The following is an 18,138-nucleotide window of genomic DNA, read 5'->3' as shown; positions in this document are numbered from 1 at the left end:
ACTTCTGAAAACATGCTTCATGCCTTGTTCCTCATATACTGAATGGCACTTCAGATTCTGAAACCTTTGTGTTTTGTCAAATTTGCTGTGAAAGTGTTCTTGATGACCACATTGAAGCAAGCCTACTACTATGAAAATATATGGCAGAATGCAAATAAAATCAAGCCGGGGAAACACATTTCTCCTTCAAGGAGCTCAATCACAAATTTTAAAAAAAAAAAAAAAAGCTTCAGCAGCATGGAAGCATGTCCTCTGAAATGGTGACAGATGCCAGAATGGGCATCTGAACATTTTGCATATCTAGCACTAAATGCCCCAGAAACAGCAGCTATAAAAATGCTATAGGAGCACCTAGTCTCACCTTCCAGGGACACTGTAAATGCAAAACAAGCAGCAGTATCTCCCATCTAATTTGTCTGTCTTACCAACTGGCAGATCCAGAAGTAGAACTGAGTAGACTTGTAGACTCTAAAGGTTTCCATTGTTTTATTTTTGAGTGCATTTATGTAACCAAATTTGTAAGTTACATTTTCATAGTAAGGCGATTGCACTTGAGTAATTGTATTAGATGAACTGAAGATTCTCTCTCATATCATTTTTAAAAATAATATAATCACTGTGCACTCTGCATTGTGTTGTAATTGAAATCAATATTGAAAATGCAGAAAGCCACCCACAAATATTTAATACATTTCAGCTAGTAGTCTACTGTTTAATAGTGCAATTAATCAAGATTATTTTTAATCATTTTTTTAAATTAATTGTATATGTGTGTGTGAACTGTGATTAATTAACAGCCGTCCTAGAAATGGAAGCATCTTATTTCATATTTAATCTTCACAAAATCCTTTCTAAATCCAGAATTTAGATTATGGCTTCACTGAAAGTAAATACAATTTATAACTATGGTATGTAACCTATCATTTATCAGTATTTGCACCAGATATGTGGTGAATAGCTAATGTGACATGAATTTTTAAAAAAAGGCTCCAGGTGATACAAAATTACTTGATAGTTAAGTCCAAAGCAGACTCAAAAATTAGAGAGGGATCTCACAGAAGTGGGTTTTAAGTAGCTCTTATCACTTAAGATAGATCTTGGCGTCATTGTGGATTGTTCTCTGAAATATGCAACACAGTCAAAAGATAACATACTGGTTACATTTGGATAATCCTTGCCTGTTTTTGAATTCTTTGCAAAATCCTTCATCTTTACAATGATCAAATCTCTTATCTACAGGACATGATTACATAAACATAATTATGGTTCATATTTTTCAAGCTTAAAGTAACTGATTATGACCACCTACGTATTCGGGTGCTGAAAAAAATACATTTCCAAATTCAAGGATTTCTGTTTTGTGACAAAGTAATTTTCAAATTGGGACATTAAAACGAAAGCTGGACTTTTTTTGTTCCCACCTTCTATTCATAAGTAATAAACAAGGATTGACAAAGGTATATTTCCATTTTAAGCTGTACCTATAACATGTATATACATAAACTTGGAGTGATATCCTGACTCACTGAAATCAGTGGAAAATTTCTCAACTTCAACAGAACCAAGACTATCTCTGAAACCTGGCCTTAAAAAAACCCCACACGTTCCAATGATCCTGCAGGTATAAAATCCAATGTTCTGACAAATCATCCAAAGCCAGAACAAAACTCTTCCTAGATGTGTCTATACAAATAAGACACTGGAATCTATGTTCAGAATGGTAACAAAAATGCTACAAGTCTCTCATCAGAAGTCAAATAAAACACTACACATCACTTTGCTAATGATTTATATCCCCCTCTATCACAGTTAGTCAAAGATCATACATGCAACACTGAGTTGGAAAAGAACTTGTCATTAAGCATTTAAAAAAAATCCTGATGAACAGGCCAGTGTTAATTATATGACTAATTAAAAGTGGGAGCACTCCTGACGACATCGACAGGCTTGGGATTAGGCATGTATTAACAATAATGATGGAACTACTATATACAGTTTACAATTGCCAATATCCAACTGTGGGATACAGAATGAATGGGAGTCTGCAGATTGCTTAAAATTATAGTCAGTTGATTTCTTTTTCATATATATTCTATAAACTTATTTTCAGGCTCCTGTATTTCTTCTTAAATATTATACATATGTGATATAAATGTTGCCTCATGTTTTTGGATCACTGCACTACCCATGATAATGTATTTTGTAATTTATGTTTTAAAGCAACAATTTTTAACTGTTTTGGTTAGATAAACAACAATTAAAGATATTGTTCAAATTCCCCCAATCTGTAAATAAGGGTGTTGAAGTTTCCCCATGAGCAGACACAAATGATAAATACATTTGAAAAACATAAGCTACCTAATACAGTTTTTCAGTTTATAAGCATGACAGTTTTAAGATCCAATATCTAAGGATCCTCTCAAGCCAGAGGCAAGTGCTGAGTTCAACAATGGCAAATTGAGACCCTCCAATTCATAGTAACATAAAAAAACTCTTCATTTTACTACAACAGGCAATAAGATACTGAACCCCAGGTGTTAAGATCCTGGGAAACACCACTTGTTTCTAGCCCTCAGAGGCCATAAGATAGTAAACTAAAATAATGACATATTGTACATGGAAAAAAATCAGGTGGTTTTAAAAATGTGCTATAATTTTCTTCTGCTTCTGGAGTATGTATAGTAACTCAGGCATCCTGGTTTAATGGGTGGAAAGTTCAAGTGCCAACTAAAAGTATGATCAAATCTCTGCAGTGATTCTGTCCAATGCGGCATATACAGAATACTTAATAGTATGTAGTAATATAAAGATTTTCTAGTACTTGTTTTAGATGACCAGCTAACTCAGCTGTGAACAAGACAGTTATGGCAGGCTCTTGCCAATTTTAAAAAATCTGCATCACACATGTACATTTTATATGTAGACATGTGCACCTTAATGCTAAAGTCTGATGTAACAACTATAGCTAATCAAATCAGTAGCTTGAAAATATGACATGTGATTTTCATCAGAGAACTAACAAAGTGCATATACTGCGCAGAATGTCATGCTCTTGTTTGTCAATATCCATTATAAAAGACAGATGGGTAAGGAAGGACAACGGCACTACACAAGCCCCTTCTTATATTTACAGGTTGGTAAAAACCTGAAGATAGAAAAACAATGATCTAAGGCTTGGTCTACATTAGATCTTAGTAGACTGCAGATATGCAATTCTAGCTATAGCAATTGCATAGCTAAAATAGACGTATCTGCACTCGACTGTAAGGCCTGTCCTCACTAACGACAAGACACTTCTCCCATCAACCTCCCATACACCTTGCTAGAACAAGAGTATGGGGGTTGACTGACTGTGGACCCCAGAGAGATTGATTTCTTGCATCTGACTCCAGAAGAACAACCCTGACTGGGTTGATTTTCCAGCAACCACAGATAAGCCCTAAGTCTCTCAAACAGTATATAGTTTTAATAGTGATTTTTCCCCCCCCCGGTGGGAAAATTTTTACTTTAAACTTTTTTAAAAAAGTAACTTTAAGAACACAACAAAACAGTTTTATAGGCTCTGCTAATACAAGTGGAATGAAACAGGTTTGCAAAAATATTTGGATTAAGTCAATAACTGGTAATAACTATCAGATAAAAGAGAAACATAAGCAATCCAAAAGCCCAAGTGATTTTTTAAAAGCTATGCAATGGTAGGCAGAACTGCTATACACTTGAAATGAATAATTTACTTTTCCAAGTAGATCTTGTGTTTTAGTGAGTCAAGAAGGCTTTTCTTGTGGTCAGTGATTCATTCACAAATCCCAGCACAGTACACCTTAAAAGGTGAGAATCTGGAAATTGGTTGCTTGATTACACCCAGTGACAAATATATTGTTATGTTAATTTCTAAGATTTAGGCCACAAAAATTATCTCAATATAACATTGAGGAGAAATTCCACAGCAGACATTGAAAATGCATGCTGAGGACTCTGTCCAAATAAGATCAATAAGCACTCTTGTGGGGACAGTGGAGTGAGGAAGAAAGAGGGCAAAGGAAGTGAGTTTAAGGCTACAAATCCACACTGCCCACCCCATTTTAATTTGTGTTTTTAGACTTCCATCTAGTTTATGAACACATACATGACTTAAAAATACAAGCAAACTTGGACTTGTAGCATTTGCCTGACTTTCTTTACTTTGTAGAAATCTGATCTGTTAATATCATTTTCAGAGGAGAGGAAGAAAGAGGTTCAATGAAAAAAATGTATCTGTATGTCAGAGTTCAAAACACAATATTTGCCCAATAATGTGCAGTCCCCGTTCAGGTAGTTATGATTATTAGCAAAGCTTAATACTTTGAGTGGATCATATTCCAATACAATTCCACCATATCTGCATTCTAAAATCTACATGAAGTTTGACCAGAAAAGGTATATTGCTCGCACACTGCAATTCTTTTCAAAATGATGTCACAAACAATTTGAACAAAGCAAAAGTAATTCATCTACATTATGTAGTCAGGCAAGCATTTTTAGCATTACATTTAGAATTACAGCCCAAGTGATTATTGTTCATCATAACGTGTGTTTACTGTGCACAAATATACTCATTTTAAGATTAGGAATAAAACTGCTTAAAGTGTAACTAAATGGCAGGATACTGCGTTTAGTAGTCACAGAGTTCTAAGGCAGGGATGTGCAAAGTGGGTGTAGGCACCATGGAGGATGTGAAAATTCCTAAGTGCGGTGCAGCGCAATCAGCTGCTACGTCTCAGGCTCATCCATCTCATTAAAATGTTGAAATATGTTACTATTTTTATGTAGGTGCATTCACATTTATACATCGATTAATGAAGTTTGTACATTCGACACACTTATTTTCTTACACATGATGAATAGAGTTTTTTTCATATGAACATAACCAAAATTTCTGTTGGTCTGGATTACATTAGACAAGTTGGAGGGTTCCTACAAATTGCAGGCACGAAAAATGGCCTGACGTAAAAAGTTTGCTCACCCCAGTTCTAAGGCAAAGTCAAGAAAGGCAGCACAATATATGGCGGTATGTGGAAGCGGTTACCTAACAGTGACTATGAGAGAACATTGACAGAAAATAATACACAAAAATTATATGAGGCACTGAGCCAAAAGGAAATATCAGCAAGGTACCATGCAGACAAGGATAGAAATCAGATTATCAATCCCAATCCAGGGTAGATCTGGTGTACTGAGTAATAGTGAGGGACACATGGCCTCCCCAACTGTCATAAAAAACAGGCTTTCACTTGCTGTCAGTCTATGTAAGCCCTGAATTTGGACTAAGTTCAAACAACGTTCTCAGGAAAAACATGATGCCTACAGAGCAGAATAACTCTTGTAAGTTGTCTTCCATTACTTTTTACACATTAGAAATTTTAAAACAGTCTCACCTTCTTTGAAAAAAGGAAATACTTCCATTCTAGCAAAGGATGGAGGTTTTAGGGGAAAGACAACAAAAAGGCATCTTCTAGTTAGTTCCATGACTTGGTTTTCTGCTGTTGTGGCAATGCAGTGGAAACTAGTTGCTGTTGCCATTACCCTACCTGACTGGAAAGGTATCTAAGCTCCTGAAGAAAACACGTACAATTTGTTTTGGACACAAAAAAAAAGTCTTTCCTTTAATAATACTCATTTTGATGCAGTTATTAGCTTGCCTAATTATTCAAATTCCACATTCATGTTGAAAACTTCATAAGACTCATATTTCTTAAAGTATATACTTAAGTTCTCATCTCCCTTGTATTTAAATGAATTGTATCCAGAAATGAAAGGAAAGAAGATGAAAAAAAGAAAATAAATCAAGCAAAAAGAAAGGAAAAGATTAGCACTTAAAGAAGACGATATCACACCTTGTAGCAAAGGCTTCCTGGAGGAGTCCAACACCTAAATGAAATTCACTTCATTATTAGAGTCATATGTAACAGGAATGTTTAAAGACAAATTAACAAAAAAGGATTATTCAGTGACAACAGCATCTACAAAACCAGATCTACTGTGTCAAATGAGTAAGCATAACTTATATGATACATTAATGACAAATAACTTGGCATCTGCTAAGGTCTCCTTGCCCTTTTGAGACAGTACAAAGGAATATTATACTAGTGCCGAAAGGGCTGTTGAGGATTTTCTCAGTAGGGAAGAATCTTCACAGGCACAAAGCTTGTGCAGCGTGTACATCCAGGTTGTTCCCCCTCATCCCAATAAGGACTGCCCAGGTAATGTATTGCAGTGCTTTTTAAGGACCCTAGAGGCCTGAAGTTTAGCCAAAAGGCAGTTGTAAACTAACCTTTCCTCCACCTCCACCCCCACCTGCACTGAGCATTAGCAACTCAAGATTTGGCCTCGATATATTTTTTAAATGAAAGGTACACAAAGAAACCATCGTTAAGTTCAAAATACAGCATATACATATACTGCAAAAAGGTTTAACTATAAAATAAATAACTGAGATATACATGATTCTCTGACTCTGCAGATGCATTGAAGATCCTTTAGAAAAATATAAGTTGAGTGAAATAAAGTCAAAGAAATCCTAAAACTATATAGAAGAAATTGAGTAAGTGTCTCAATAAGATCACATAAAATGTTTAAATCTCAGCCAAATCTCCAATGTGTAAATCAACATTTTAAGTGTCATACTTTGACCCAATATTAGGGCCAAGTGTAGAGCAATTTTAAATCTTAAAAACAAAAAATAAAACCACTAATGAAGAAAGGGCATGAGCTAATTACTATGGCAACATAAATCTTCCAAATATGAATTTTGTTAGAGGAGTGTGAGAAAGCTTTTTGGTAGCTATACTTTTTAGTCCAAACATGGTAATAACTTAATTAAGGAACATCATATTGCCCTCCTGGAGTGAAGTTAACTATAACTCTCTACTCCTAGAGGCAACCTGCACAACTGGACTTTGACCAAGGTACTTGACGAGGAGTAGGGAGAGCAAGTACATACCTAAGCATGTATTCAGGCTGGCCATGCAATTTTTTTCATATCCGATTTCAGCCTATACGCTAGAGTACTGAGCAAAATCCCCCTATATCATGAGGCATTTCTATCCAATGGATATATGTAAGGAGATATTATTCCCTCCCTCCCTCTGGTGCCCCAAATACACACCAAGTTAAAAAAAAGATGGTGTAGCATTATTCCTCTTTACACTGAAGGCACGTAATACAGAGCTGGCCTGGACAGTAACCTCTCTACATCTGCATGAATGCCACCCTATATAGGCAAAACAAAACAAAAAAATTCCTCCTACTTTCCTTAACACAGTTATCTGACAGTTCAGTTAGAACAACTTCTCCCACCATACATAAGTACATATATAATTGTTATTGATAATAGTAGTCCACATTCTGGCCAGAGTTACGAGGGACAACTCAGTGGAAGGAGGAGCTACAAAGAAACCTTTAAGTCCTCCCAGTATTCTTCAATTGCTCTACTGCTGACCAGTTCCCAGCACAAATCCGAGTAACCTCAAAGCTCCTTTTAAATATGGGAGCTGTTCGCAGCTAGCAAGAGACTGCAAGGACATAGAGATACTCTGACTGTGATCCTTTTCCAATGGCTTGATGTTTTTTGCCACCAGCCAAGACAGGGATGGTATATGAACCACTAGAATTCTCATCATCCAAGAAAAATCAATTTAAGTAGGGGACATTCTCAAAATGCTAGTTAACAACTGTTTTGTGCTGACATAGTGGGACAAAGTTTTTGACTCTAACTGATACTTCTAAGCTATCCTCGATCACAAATGGTAAATTTGCTGCAGAACTGCATTTGTGATCCTGACAGCATAAGACAAATGACAAAGCACTAAGTGCCTAAACTACTCATAAAACCAACTCAGAGATGTGTTCAATTTTTTCAAGTCTATTCTAACACAAAACTTAAACTGGAACCAGTTTCCAATTAAACATCTGGGGGACATTTTCAGGCGTTCCAAATGTCAACATTTTGCATGAAGATGATTGCTCAAAGATAGTGAAAATATGCATTCTTGTTAGGATTCCTATTTCACTCTTGAAAAATGTTATCTGTTTTGGTTTTTCACATTACTGGACTAATACTTGTCTTTTCCTTTACATCTTGGTCTATCAAGTTGCTTTATAAACTAAAATATACTTGCCTTTTAAAAATGCCTTTTTAAAAGAAATGTAAGATGCACCACATATAAAGATATAAAATGACAGGCTGCTACTGTACCACCACATACTTATTGAAGGAAGAATACACTGAAAGTTACAAAATTGTTTTGATTATATGAGTATTGTACTTACCTGATAGCTGCTACCTTGCCAAAACTTCTTCATCTCCTTGCGTCTCCAGGCAACAAGTGAGCTGGTAATGAGTGTACATGGTACTAAATAGAGAAGGGCTGGTTGTCCTGTCTTCATCAGTGCCAGAACAACAAAAGTCAACACCATGCCAACAGCATAGGCTATTAAAAAAATTCAGAACACCTACTGAATAGCGTACAACACAACATCACTTGATTCATTAGACATCCGTTGCATACAGCACTAATACTATAATTATTACCAGTATTTTCCATTTAATTTTATAAATGTGCAAAAACAAACATTTCGGTGCACTTTAAAATATTCATTGACATTTTCAAGAATAATTATTTCTGTAATGATATAACTCAGATATAGTCAAAGTACAACTAAAGATTCAAAATTTGGCACTTTCACTACTGTCAAATTGAAAAAAACGATTTAGTAAACTCAAAGACAGCTTGTAGAAAAATACATTTTGCCAAAATACTCCACTTTTTTTTTTTTTTTTTTTTTTTTTTTTTTTTTTTTTACCTACGGTGCAGGAACCATAATACACAGATGACGACCTTGTCTGAACATCAAATCTTCGACAGTAGGCAACCAGGAGACCTAAAGAAAGAATATGGAAAAAGCATTTACTGGAAGATTTTTACCTTGCCATAACATGAAGGTACATTCACATATCCCATTATAAACAACAACATGGAAGAAAACTTAACTATAAAATTGTAAGTTAAATACTGTGGACAGCTTAGAAGACAATATCTTATTCAAGAAATCTCAAGCTTGGTCTACACTTAAAAACGTGTATCACCACAGATACTGTGCTCAGGGATGTGAAAAACACCCACCCAAGTCCTATAGCTATGCAAACCTAATCCCAGAGTGGCGCAGCTAGTTCCACAGAAGAATGCTTCTGTTGACCTAGCTAATGCTGCTCAGAAAAAACGCCTTCAATCACTGTAGCCTGTATCTACTGTACATGTCATAGTGGCAAAGCTACAATGCTATAGCTCTGCGTCTATAGCACCCATAGTGTAGACAAAGCTCTAGAGCAGGGTTCCCAAACTTTTTGAGATGGCAACCCATTTTGACAATTCAGTAAGACTTTGTGATCCAAGGCAATTGAAAACCAAGAGGGAAGGGGAGAGAGTGTTCTCCCCTGGGATTTTTTTTTCCGCATAAAACTTGATTCGCCTCCAGGCTTAAACCCCTTGCAGCCCCAAACTGCCCCCTGCCCCCAGGGTTAAACCCCTCATAGCACCAAAATGCCCCCCCAACTACGTCACACAAGCACTGCTGCTGCCCTGGCACTGCTCCTTCGCTGGGTCACCACAACCTCCTCTCTGTGGCTCCCCCCAGCCCTGCTACTCCTTTCCCCCACCTGGCACAGGCAGCTCCCTGCCCTACCATGATAAAATGGGACGTGATTTAATTGGTTTAACAGCTGGCTCCCTCCGGCTAGCCTTTAAACAAATTAAATTGAGTCTCATTTCAGCATGGCACAACCAGGAATGGAAGCCGGAGGAGTGAGTAGCAGTAGCGGCAGGAGCTGCAAATGGCTCCTTAGAAAAATCTAAGGGTGACCCATGTTTGAGTCCCAACCTATAGGTTGGGAATCCGTGCTCTAGAGTAAGCCTGACTATAAAGTCAATATCTCAAAGTAAGCTAATGTGTTTTGCACTTAAGATTTATTACACAATTAACTATTAGCAACAGATCTGCACTACACAGTGGTAACCATCACCCACCATTCTGCTTTGTAAGCAGTGCCTCCCCTCAAAGGATCACAATACACTAATTAATTTTGCCTTAGCACAGTTCTTTGTGTAACCACCAACAGGCAGAACCAAACCTAGAACCTCTGGAGCTTATTGCATGAGCCCCTTACACTTCAGTTTGAGCTAAAAAACAGCTGGCTCTCAGTTAAGGCAATAGAGGAGACTCGTTTTTCTCTCTGCAGGTGCTACATGGGACAATAAACCACACCTTGGAGGTGTGTTAGTTACATATGCAGTAGAAAAAAATATAAGTCACTTTACAGGTGATAATGACAAAGAGGATAAGTGGTTTGCTGGAGGTCTCAAAAAAAAAAATCTATGGCACATCCAGGTGCTGAAGAACTCAGGTGTTTACAAGATATTCCTTCTAATCTTTCATAAAACTCTACATCATCTATTGATGGAGAGCTTATTATTATGTTGATTTCAATGCAAATATATTTGCTGATAATTTCTACAGTGTTTATGTAGTACTCATTACTCTTTTAAGATGAGGATTTTGTGTACACAACACATAATTAAAAATACAGTAAAGTCTTTCATATCTGGCAGCCCCAGAACTGGGAAGATGCCAAATATTATCCTGGATAATAGAGAGGTATACCTAGCAATGCATAACACTAAAGAAAAGCAAGATTAGATATTAAGAAACAAAAATGTAGGCAAGTACTTTATTTACCAACAGTAGATTGGTAAACATATACTGTACTTGCTGTGTTTATTTGCATTTACTTTCACTATACTGTACTTATGGAAAATGTAACTAAAATTAACTTATGATTAAAATGCCAGTCATTTGAGAATTCTGGATAATAGAATGCTGGATATGAAAGAGTTTACTGCAAAGTGATAATCCTTTGCCATATAAAACTTCCTGTAAAATCAGCTTGATTTAAGAACACTGATCCTGATGATTGCTAAATTAATGGCACTATATTCTATCAATAGAAGTGTTGTGTGTATTCCTTTAATCAGGAAGCAGATTGCTTTACACATCTTAAAATACTAACTGTACCTAAAGACTATAATAAACCACAGATTGCATAAATGCATTTTAAAAACAGATCAAAAGCTAGAAAACTGCATTAAAATATGGAGTAGGCCTGAAATGTAAGAAACCCACTTTGAAAATCAGGTTTTCATGAAAATGGTTCACACATAATTTCCGTTTATAGTTATCCAAAATAGTTCTTTACCTGGTACAATGATGTCTCCGAAACCCAGTAGTGAAAATGGCATTCCACATAACGTTAATACAGAGTATTCAAGTCTAGGTACCCTAATAACCACTGGCAACTGTAAAACAATATTTTCAAATCCCATATAAATTCCATCTCAATCATATAATTTTAAAAAAACATTAAAATGGTATTAGAAGTATTAATTTAGTTTATGAAAAAACATCAAATTAGGAAGAATATAAATTAGGAAACCTGGACATAACGAGTCCTTCGAATTTCATTTTAAGATTTAGAACAGAAAAAACGGATTTTCAACTTTACTGATCATATACATGAAAAAATTAAGAACGATTTTATCACACACAATGGGAATATTAGATATGCATTGTTATCCTGACTATAAGCTATTGACTAACAATGATATCCAGGCCCTGAAGAGGAAAATTTTGACAGCCATATTTTCCCCGAAGAATAGCCTTTTCAGAAGTTACGTTTTAAAGTCCAGTGAACATATCTAAAATACAATCCTTACTTTCTCATGGGGAGCTGAGCGTTCAGCAGGGACATCCACCAAGTTTCCATCATTCTAGGATCAAACCCAAGTCAACAGGTATTTAATACTTTAAGGAAAGTAGCAAAAGCTGGCTATATTTTGTGAGAAAATTGTACCTAAAAGCTACTTGAATTTAGTGACTTTCCATATCTAATTCATACTACGTATGGAAAAAAACCCTTCGTACCTTTTCACTGTTTCCAAAAGGACCCGCTGCAACTTCAACCATTATACTTTCCCCATTCTGAAATGTAATTTTCTTCAGTTAGTGATCTAATACTTAAGTATACTGTGTAACACTAATATTAACCATAGAATAATGCTGCTGGCATCTCAGCATCCTATAATCCTCTTAATGTACTACTACATGCAGAATTATTTTGTGCAGGACAACATCCAGCAAATCCACACAAAATGGAATGCACTGATCTGAAACAGAAGCTGTTAAAATTCCAGCAAAGGGCACAAATTAATGAAGTAAAGATTTATGTTTTATTTTATATTAAAACAGTCACACATAAACTGGTTAAAGTTGGTTTACTAATGAAAGCAGCTAACATTTTAGTTAGCTGAAGAATACGTCAGCAATCTAGTCCTCTGCCATTGCACACTTGTTCTTTCTACTTTGAAACATATGTTTGCAAATAATTTTTGCCACACCATGTTAAAGAATCAGCGTTTCAAAAAGCACCTAAATCTCAACCGATACATAAGAGTGTGAAAGCAAAAGATAGCATATAGTAATAAGTCAATTCAGAAAGGCTGCAGTAATGAAACAGAATTTGGAAGACAGCTGGTAGCTGCCTGTCACTCTTTATTATGATATTAACTGAAGCAAATAAAAAGAGCAAGTTTTTGGGGCTGTAGCACAAATATGAGGTAGTAATAATAATAATTTACTTTGGGATTCCATTTTTGAAGCATTAATGACTATCCTAAGGCTAGTGTCTGTCTCCCCCTGCCCCCCCTCCCCCCAGCCATTATAGTACTGCTCCTCACCACCTAATTTCTACTGTAATCTCTTCTCCACCAATGAGCTCCATTTAACTTAGATCACACTTATTTTCCTTACATTATTTCCATTGTTTTCCCTTTATTTAAGTTTAAATTAGTAAGAAACATTCCTGTGCAACACATCATTAAGATACTGGTAGATTTAGAAACTGAAGAGAAATTACTTAATAGACAAACTCTTGGGAGTGACAGATTTTTGAGTGTCTAGAATGGTAGCCATAGATGGACAATATTTAAATATATAAAATTCAATGCACAAAATGTAAAATGCATAATCAAACATCCATACCACAAATATTTATCAAAACTGTGGACCTACCTTGGTGATAAATGGAGTTATGAAGACGAAAAACACATCGTACAAAAGAAGAAGACCTAGAAGTATTACACATGACTGGCAAACAGAGAAGAACACATCATCAAACACAAGTTTACAAAGACTGCATGATGATTATTATTGCACCAATATTTGCTAAATACATTTAATATTCTCTCAATAAGAAAACATTTTCTTTTGGTAGTTTTATTCTATGATTTATAAACCATGTTCTTCTGCCTCCTTTTGCTACTTTTAATGATTTTGAAGAAAAGGAAACATTTTCCATTCTTTAATTTATCTCTGGTTACTAGAATTTCCCAGTGCATATCAATATGCTTTATTTAGGTCAACTGTTTACTGTACCTTAAAGTTGGGCATTTTCAGCGTTTTAATAAAGTTTAGGCAGAAAGCAACTCCCAAGATATCTTGTAAAATCCAAGCCCACCTACAAATAAAAATGAACTTTTTTACATTTTATTTTGCTACATTTTCATAGTAATGTAACTTTGTTTGGATTTGTTCAACTTTACAGCAAGCTATAATAATAGTGATCAAAATCTACGTTATATACTTGCTGATGTACATTAATAGGACACTGTCTTAACTTAGAGTCACACTTCTAACTAAGTCTTACCTGGTATTGTGACAAGTAATATTTAAGACTACTTTAACAGAAAGAGTAGTAAAAATATCTAATTTTGTATGCATGCAGTTTCTTATTCACTAGGCACAAGCAATTAGGCTCCATTTGTAAAAATCTTCAGGGCTGCAAAATCATCTCACTTAAAAGACATTTCAGCACTGGAACCTTAGTATGCTTCCCATCTCTCTCTGTGGTGTTTTTTTTTTTTTAAAAATGGGTTAATATGATTGTAAACCCCCATAAAAAGGGGAAAATCCAGTATTGGTGTAGTACCTAAAACTACTTTGAGTTTATTTTTTAAACAAACTTGACTAGATTTCATGTACACTGTCCATTTGAGGGCCTGATGGTGAGAGATGCCAGGTGTCCCTGAAATCCATTGAGATCACTTCAAGTTGAGGCTTCTTTAGCACCTTTCAAAAAGTGCTCACCACCTCAAATTTTTCACATCAGGACTGTATTTAAAGCTGTATTCTGGAGCCTGCTACTGACAGAGATCTACACTTTCACATTATTCCTTATTTCATGTTTCCACCACTGAACCATGAAATCAGCAAACAACTGCTGAATTGCTGATATGAGGACAATTCATGCTTCTTTACATTTATGCCAGCAGGCTAAAGATAAATTGTTCTGTACAAATTATATCCTGTTCTAAATTCATTTAGTGCATTATTTTTAGTTATCAAGCTTTTTCCAGCATTTAAGCAGCGTACGGAAAATTAACACAGTATAGTAAACACTCAAATCACGTGGGGGTTGCATTTCTGCAACCCCCATATAACTCGAATTTTTGTGCAATTCAAGGGGAGACTGGTTCCTGGCTCCCCTGGTCTTGCAGGAACCAGGAAACTGACCAGCCCAGCAAGACTGGTCTGTTTCCTGGCTCCCAAGAGTGGCAAACAGCCAGGAACCAGGGGGTCAGCTGGTTAGTTTCTCGGGCCCCACAACTAGCGGGGAGCTGGGAATTAGGCAGTGTGGCTCCCGCCGCCCCCCCCACCTCCACTTTCAGAGAGGGGAAACTGAGAAGGGAAGTAGCTTTGTTCACTTTCCTGGCTCCAGCCAGGGAAGGGGAGCTGGGAATCAGGGGTAGCCTGGCTCCCTGGCTCCCCTCTGCTCCTTGGAGTCAGGAAACTGACCAGGGCAGTTGCTCTGCTCAGTTACCCAGCTCTGCAAGTGGAGGGGAGCTGGGAGTCAGGCTGCTGCCTGGTTCCCAGCTCCCAGCCACTTCGGAGACCAGGAAACCACTCCTGTCGGGGCGGCAGCCTGACTCATGGCTGATGCCTCTGACAGCAGCGGTTTCCTGTTGGGGCAACAGCTGAGAGTCAGGCTGCCATCCCTGACAGGAGCAGTGGAAAAATCTGTCAGGGGCAGCAAGAGTCAGCCTGCTGCCCAGATAGGAGCAGTTTCCCCACTACCAGCAGGGATGGCAGACTGACTTGCGGCTGCTACCCCTGACCGGAGCTGTTTGCCGCTCCAGTCAGGGGCAGCAGTCGCATTAACCTGAGATGCGCGCAACTCAATCGCATGTATCTGGAGGGTTTACTGTAATCTTAAAATCACTGCAATGCACAGAAGGTGAGGTACTGAGATTTATTTCCTTACTCATACCAACATTAGCTCAGGAATTTCTCAATTCAGCCACAGGAAAAAAAAAAAACACTAAAAAATAGAATTTGCCTTAAACTGCAGCACTGAGCTTGTGTGTAAGCAACCCATCGTGTAATATGAACATTATTTTCAGTAAATTAGCTGTTAGGAAGCAGTGTTAAAGTGAAAACATGAAGACTTGTTTCAAGATGGCCCATTTTTACAGGCAGCCTCCTCTAACAGAATTGTCAGATTTCCCTCATCACCAGGCTGCTGGCTATGGATTCACTACATTCCCCTTTCAGAGGAGGAATGCAAATGAGAGAGAAATCGAAAATGCAAATGAAGCATTGATTTAAAAATCTCATCTTCACTTGCATAATCTTGTGCAATTGCTTTTCTAGAAGAGACTTTTCCGAAACCAAAACCAGCCGTGTATTTCCTTCAGGAAAAAAAAATATTTTCAGAAGAACCCTTATTCCTCACTTTTTGAGCATAACAACTGCACAGATGAACTGGATGGGAAAATGCAGATGACACAGCTGCTGCTCCCTCCCCTGCCCCCACACACACTTCTTTCCACCAAAAAATCTCAGCCACACAGAATGGTAGGGCCATATCTTGTGCCAACGTCTGGCATGCCAAATCCTTTAGCTTGGTTTCTTTGGCACTAATATTAGCCTTATATGTTGGTCTGCACAATGCTTTAAGTCATCAGGGTCAATCAAGAGACTTAATTTTAATCAAGGATAGTAGTCGAAGACCAGTTAACTTTAGAGTAACATTCTCCCGATTTTAAATCATTCCTCCTTTTTTTCACCTGTTCTCAGTATGTAGTCTTCCTTTCAGTACAAAAGAATTATGATTCTTCCTCTATGAACTTCCTCATTTATATGGTTATTTGTAGTTAGTAAACATGAATTGCATAGCCTTGTTTTAATGTTATCAATTTTTCTCATCTTGCTGCTTATTACATTTAGTTAAGTTTCATACACTTAAAAAATTTAACAAAAATTTATAAAGAACACTGTGCTCCAGGATATTCTATGGATAGATGACTTGTCATTACAGCTTCCAAAAATTTCTCCAAAACACTACATACCTATCTTCATTTCGAAACACTGCCCAAACAACAGCTGCTGCTATGCAGAATCCAGCAAGAAAAATAAGTCTCACTTCAATACTTTTGTTGTAACATGAAATCCTGCGAAATAAAATGGCTGAGTTAATGGATCAAACAAAAAAGCCCCAAAACATAATAAATGAAATACACAGTTAAATGTACCAAAGGGTTCACAAGGCACTCTCTCTCCGAGTGGTCCTTCATTTTGAAATTCACTTTGCTTACTTGCGCCACCAGAGTCCAGATTTATTAACTTTGCCATCACACTGCAAAGCTCTCAACAGCCCAGAAGAAAAGCAAAGATGTATATATTATGGACAACCCTTTGCTTGTTTTGCACTTTAGATTTATGGGATAGGCATGTGCAGTATAGCTTGAGTGACACTCCCTATATTACAGAATCTCGAGAAATTAAAAAAAAAATTAACAGTACAAATGAAGGACTTCAGTGGCCTCAAACAGAATGATTTTGCAATCAGGCAAACTCATTATTTACATCCCAAACATGCAGTTCCATACTCATCACTAATGCCACAGAATGTCTGAAAACAGATGAGCAAAGATCAGCCATGTGATTTGACACACTGATTGAGAAATACATCTCACACATTATAAGTTAAACCCACCACCACTGCCAAGACAGCACAAATATGTTTGTTCATCGAGGGGTTTGCAGGATCCCAGATTTCCTTACCCTAGTACTCCTTGCTCTTATAGTAGTCCTAACAAAATGAGTAAAGACTACAAGAACCACTTCTTTAAAGTTTTGTATTCTTATATCAAAAAGCCCTGTCTCACTCTCTAGGCACCTTTCCTTTATGTTATCAATTAAAATATTGAATACAATATATAAGAAGCTGCAAGCTTAAAGCTTACAGCAGTTTTTCAAATCATTAAAACATTTCCTCCCATCAGTCTTCATATCTCCAGAAAAATACCCAGAACAAATAAAACACAAGGTAAAAACATGTACAATACCTGCATTGCCCACATGATATTTTTCTAATTAGTGCAGAAAGACAGTTGTATAGGCTCATTGCAGATGTCAAGCAGAAAACTGATATTATTACATACACTACGGAAGAAAAATGAAAATAAGTGACAAAACGTATGCAGCACAGAGATGCTCTTGCAGGAATGGGGCCAAAGTCTAAAAAATACCCATGACAACAGTAACGGAATAGTGGTGTTTTTGTGCCTCTGAACGTCAACCTTGTATCAAAAACAGTTTTAAACAAAACAAATAACTGACATTTGAAAGGTCTGTACCATGCTGTAAAAATTCCCACCAAGTAGAGACTTAAATTTTAAAGTTTAAAGAAAAGAAAGTCCATGCTCACATGTGGCTTTCTTTGTAACAATACCAGTCCCTTTCACAAATACAGAATAGGAAACAACTGTCTAGAAAGGAGTACTGCAGAAAGGGATCTAGGGTTCATAGTGGAGCACAAGCAAAATACAATTCAACTGTGTGATGCTGTTGCAAAAACAAAACAAAAAAAAACACACAAAAAAAACCACACATGATTCTGGGATGCATTAGAAGGAGTGTTGTGAGCAAGACACAAAAAGTCATTCTTCCGCTCTACTCTGCACTGATTAGGCCTCAGTTGGAGTTCTGTGT

General features: G+C 36.8%; 1 protein-coding gene across 3 annotated transcripts in view; it reads right to left on the bottom strand.

Moving 5' to 3' along the window:
• The window catches only part of SPPL2A (signal peptide peptidase like 2A), a 38,746-nt gene that overhangs the window by 3,686 nt on the left and 16,922 nt on the right, over positions 1-18,138 (bottom strand). The window contains exons 7-16 of one of the 3 annotated variants that reach the window (XM_075006481.1): positions 17,493-17,589; positions 16,494-16,595; positions 13,522-13,603; positions 13,159-13,233; positions 12,013-12,069; positions 11,805-11,858; positions 11,288-11,387; positions 8,842-8,919; positions 8,308-8,468; positions 5,874-5,907 (exon numbers count right to left, since the gene is read on the bottom strand). In XM_075006481.1, the coding sequence (XP_074862582.1) occupies positions 5,874-5,907; positions 8,308-8,468; positions 8,842-8,919; positions 11,288-11,387; positions 11,805-11,858; positions 12,013-12,069; positions 13,159-13,233; positions 13,522-13,603; positions 16,494-16,595; positions 17,493-17,589 (840 nt within the window). The remainder of the gene's footprint in view (positions 1-5,873; positions 5,908-8,307; positions 8,469-8,841; positions 8,920-11,287; positions 11,388-11,804; positions 11,859-12,012; positions 12,070-13,158; positions 13,234-13,521; positions 13,604-16,493; positions 16,596-17,492; positions 17,590-18,138) is intronic. The other 2 variants (XM_075006480.1, XM_075006482.1) reach the window with 2 other exon arrangements.

The sequence above is a fragment of the Carettochelys insculpta genome, chromosome 12 (assembly GCF_033958435.1).
Source record: "Carettochelys insculpta isolate YL-2023 chromosome 12, ASM3395843v1, whole genome shotgun sequence".
Classification (NCBI taxonomy): Eukaryota; Metazoa; Chordata; order Testudines; family Carettochelyidae; genus Carettochelys; species Carettochelys insculpta.
Note: the sequence above shows the minus strand (reverse complement) of the source record. Positions and strands in the feature narration are given on the sequence as shown.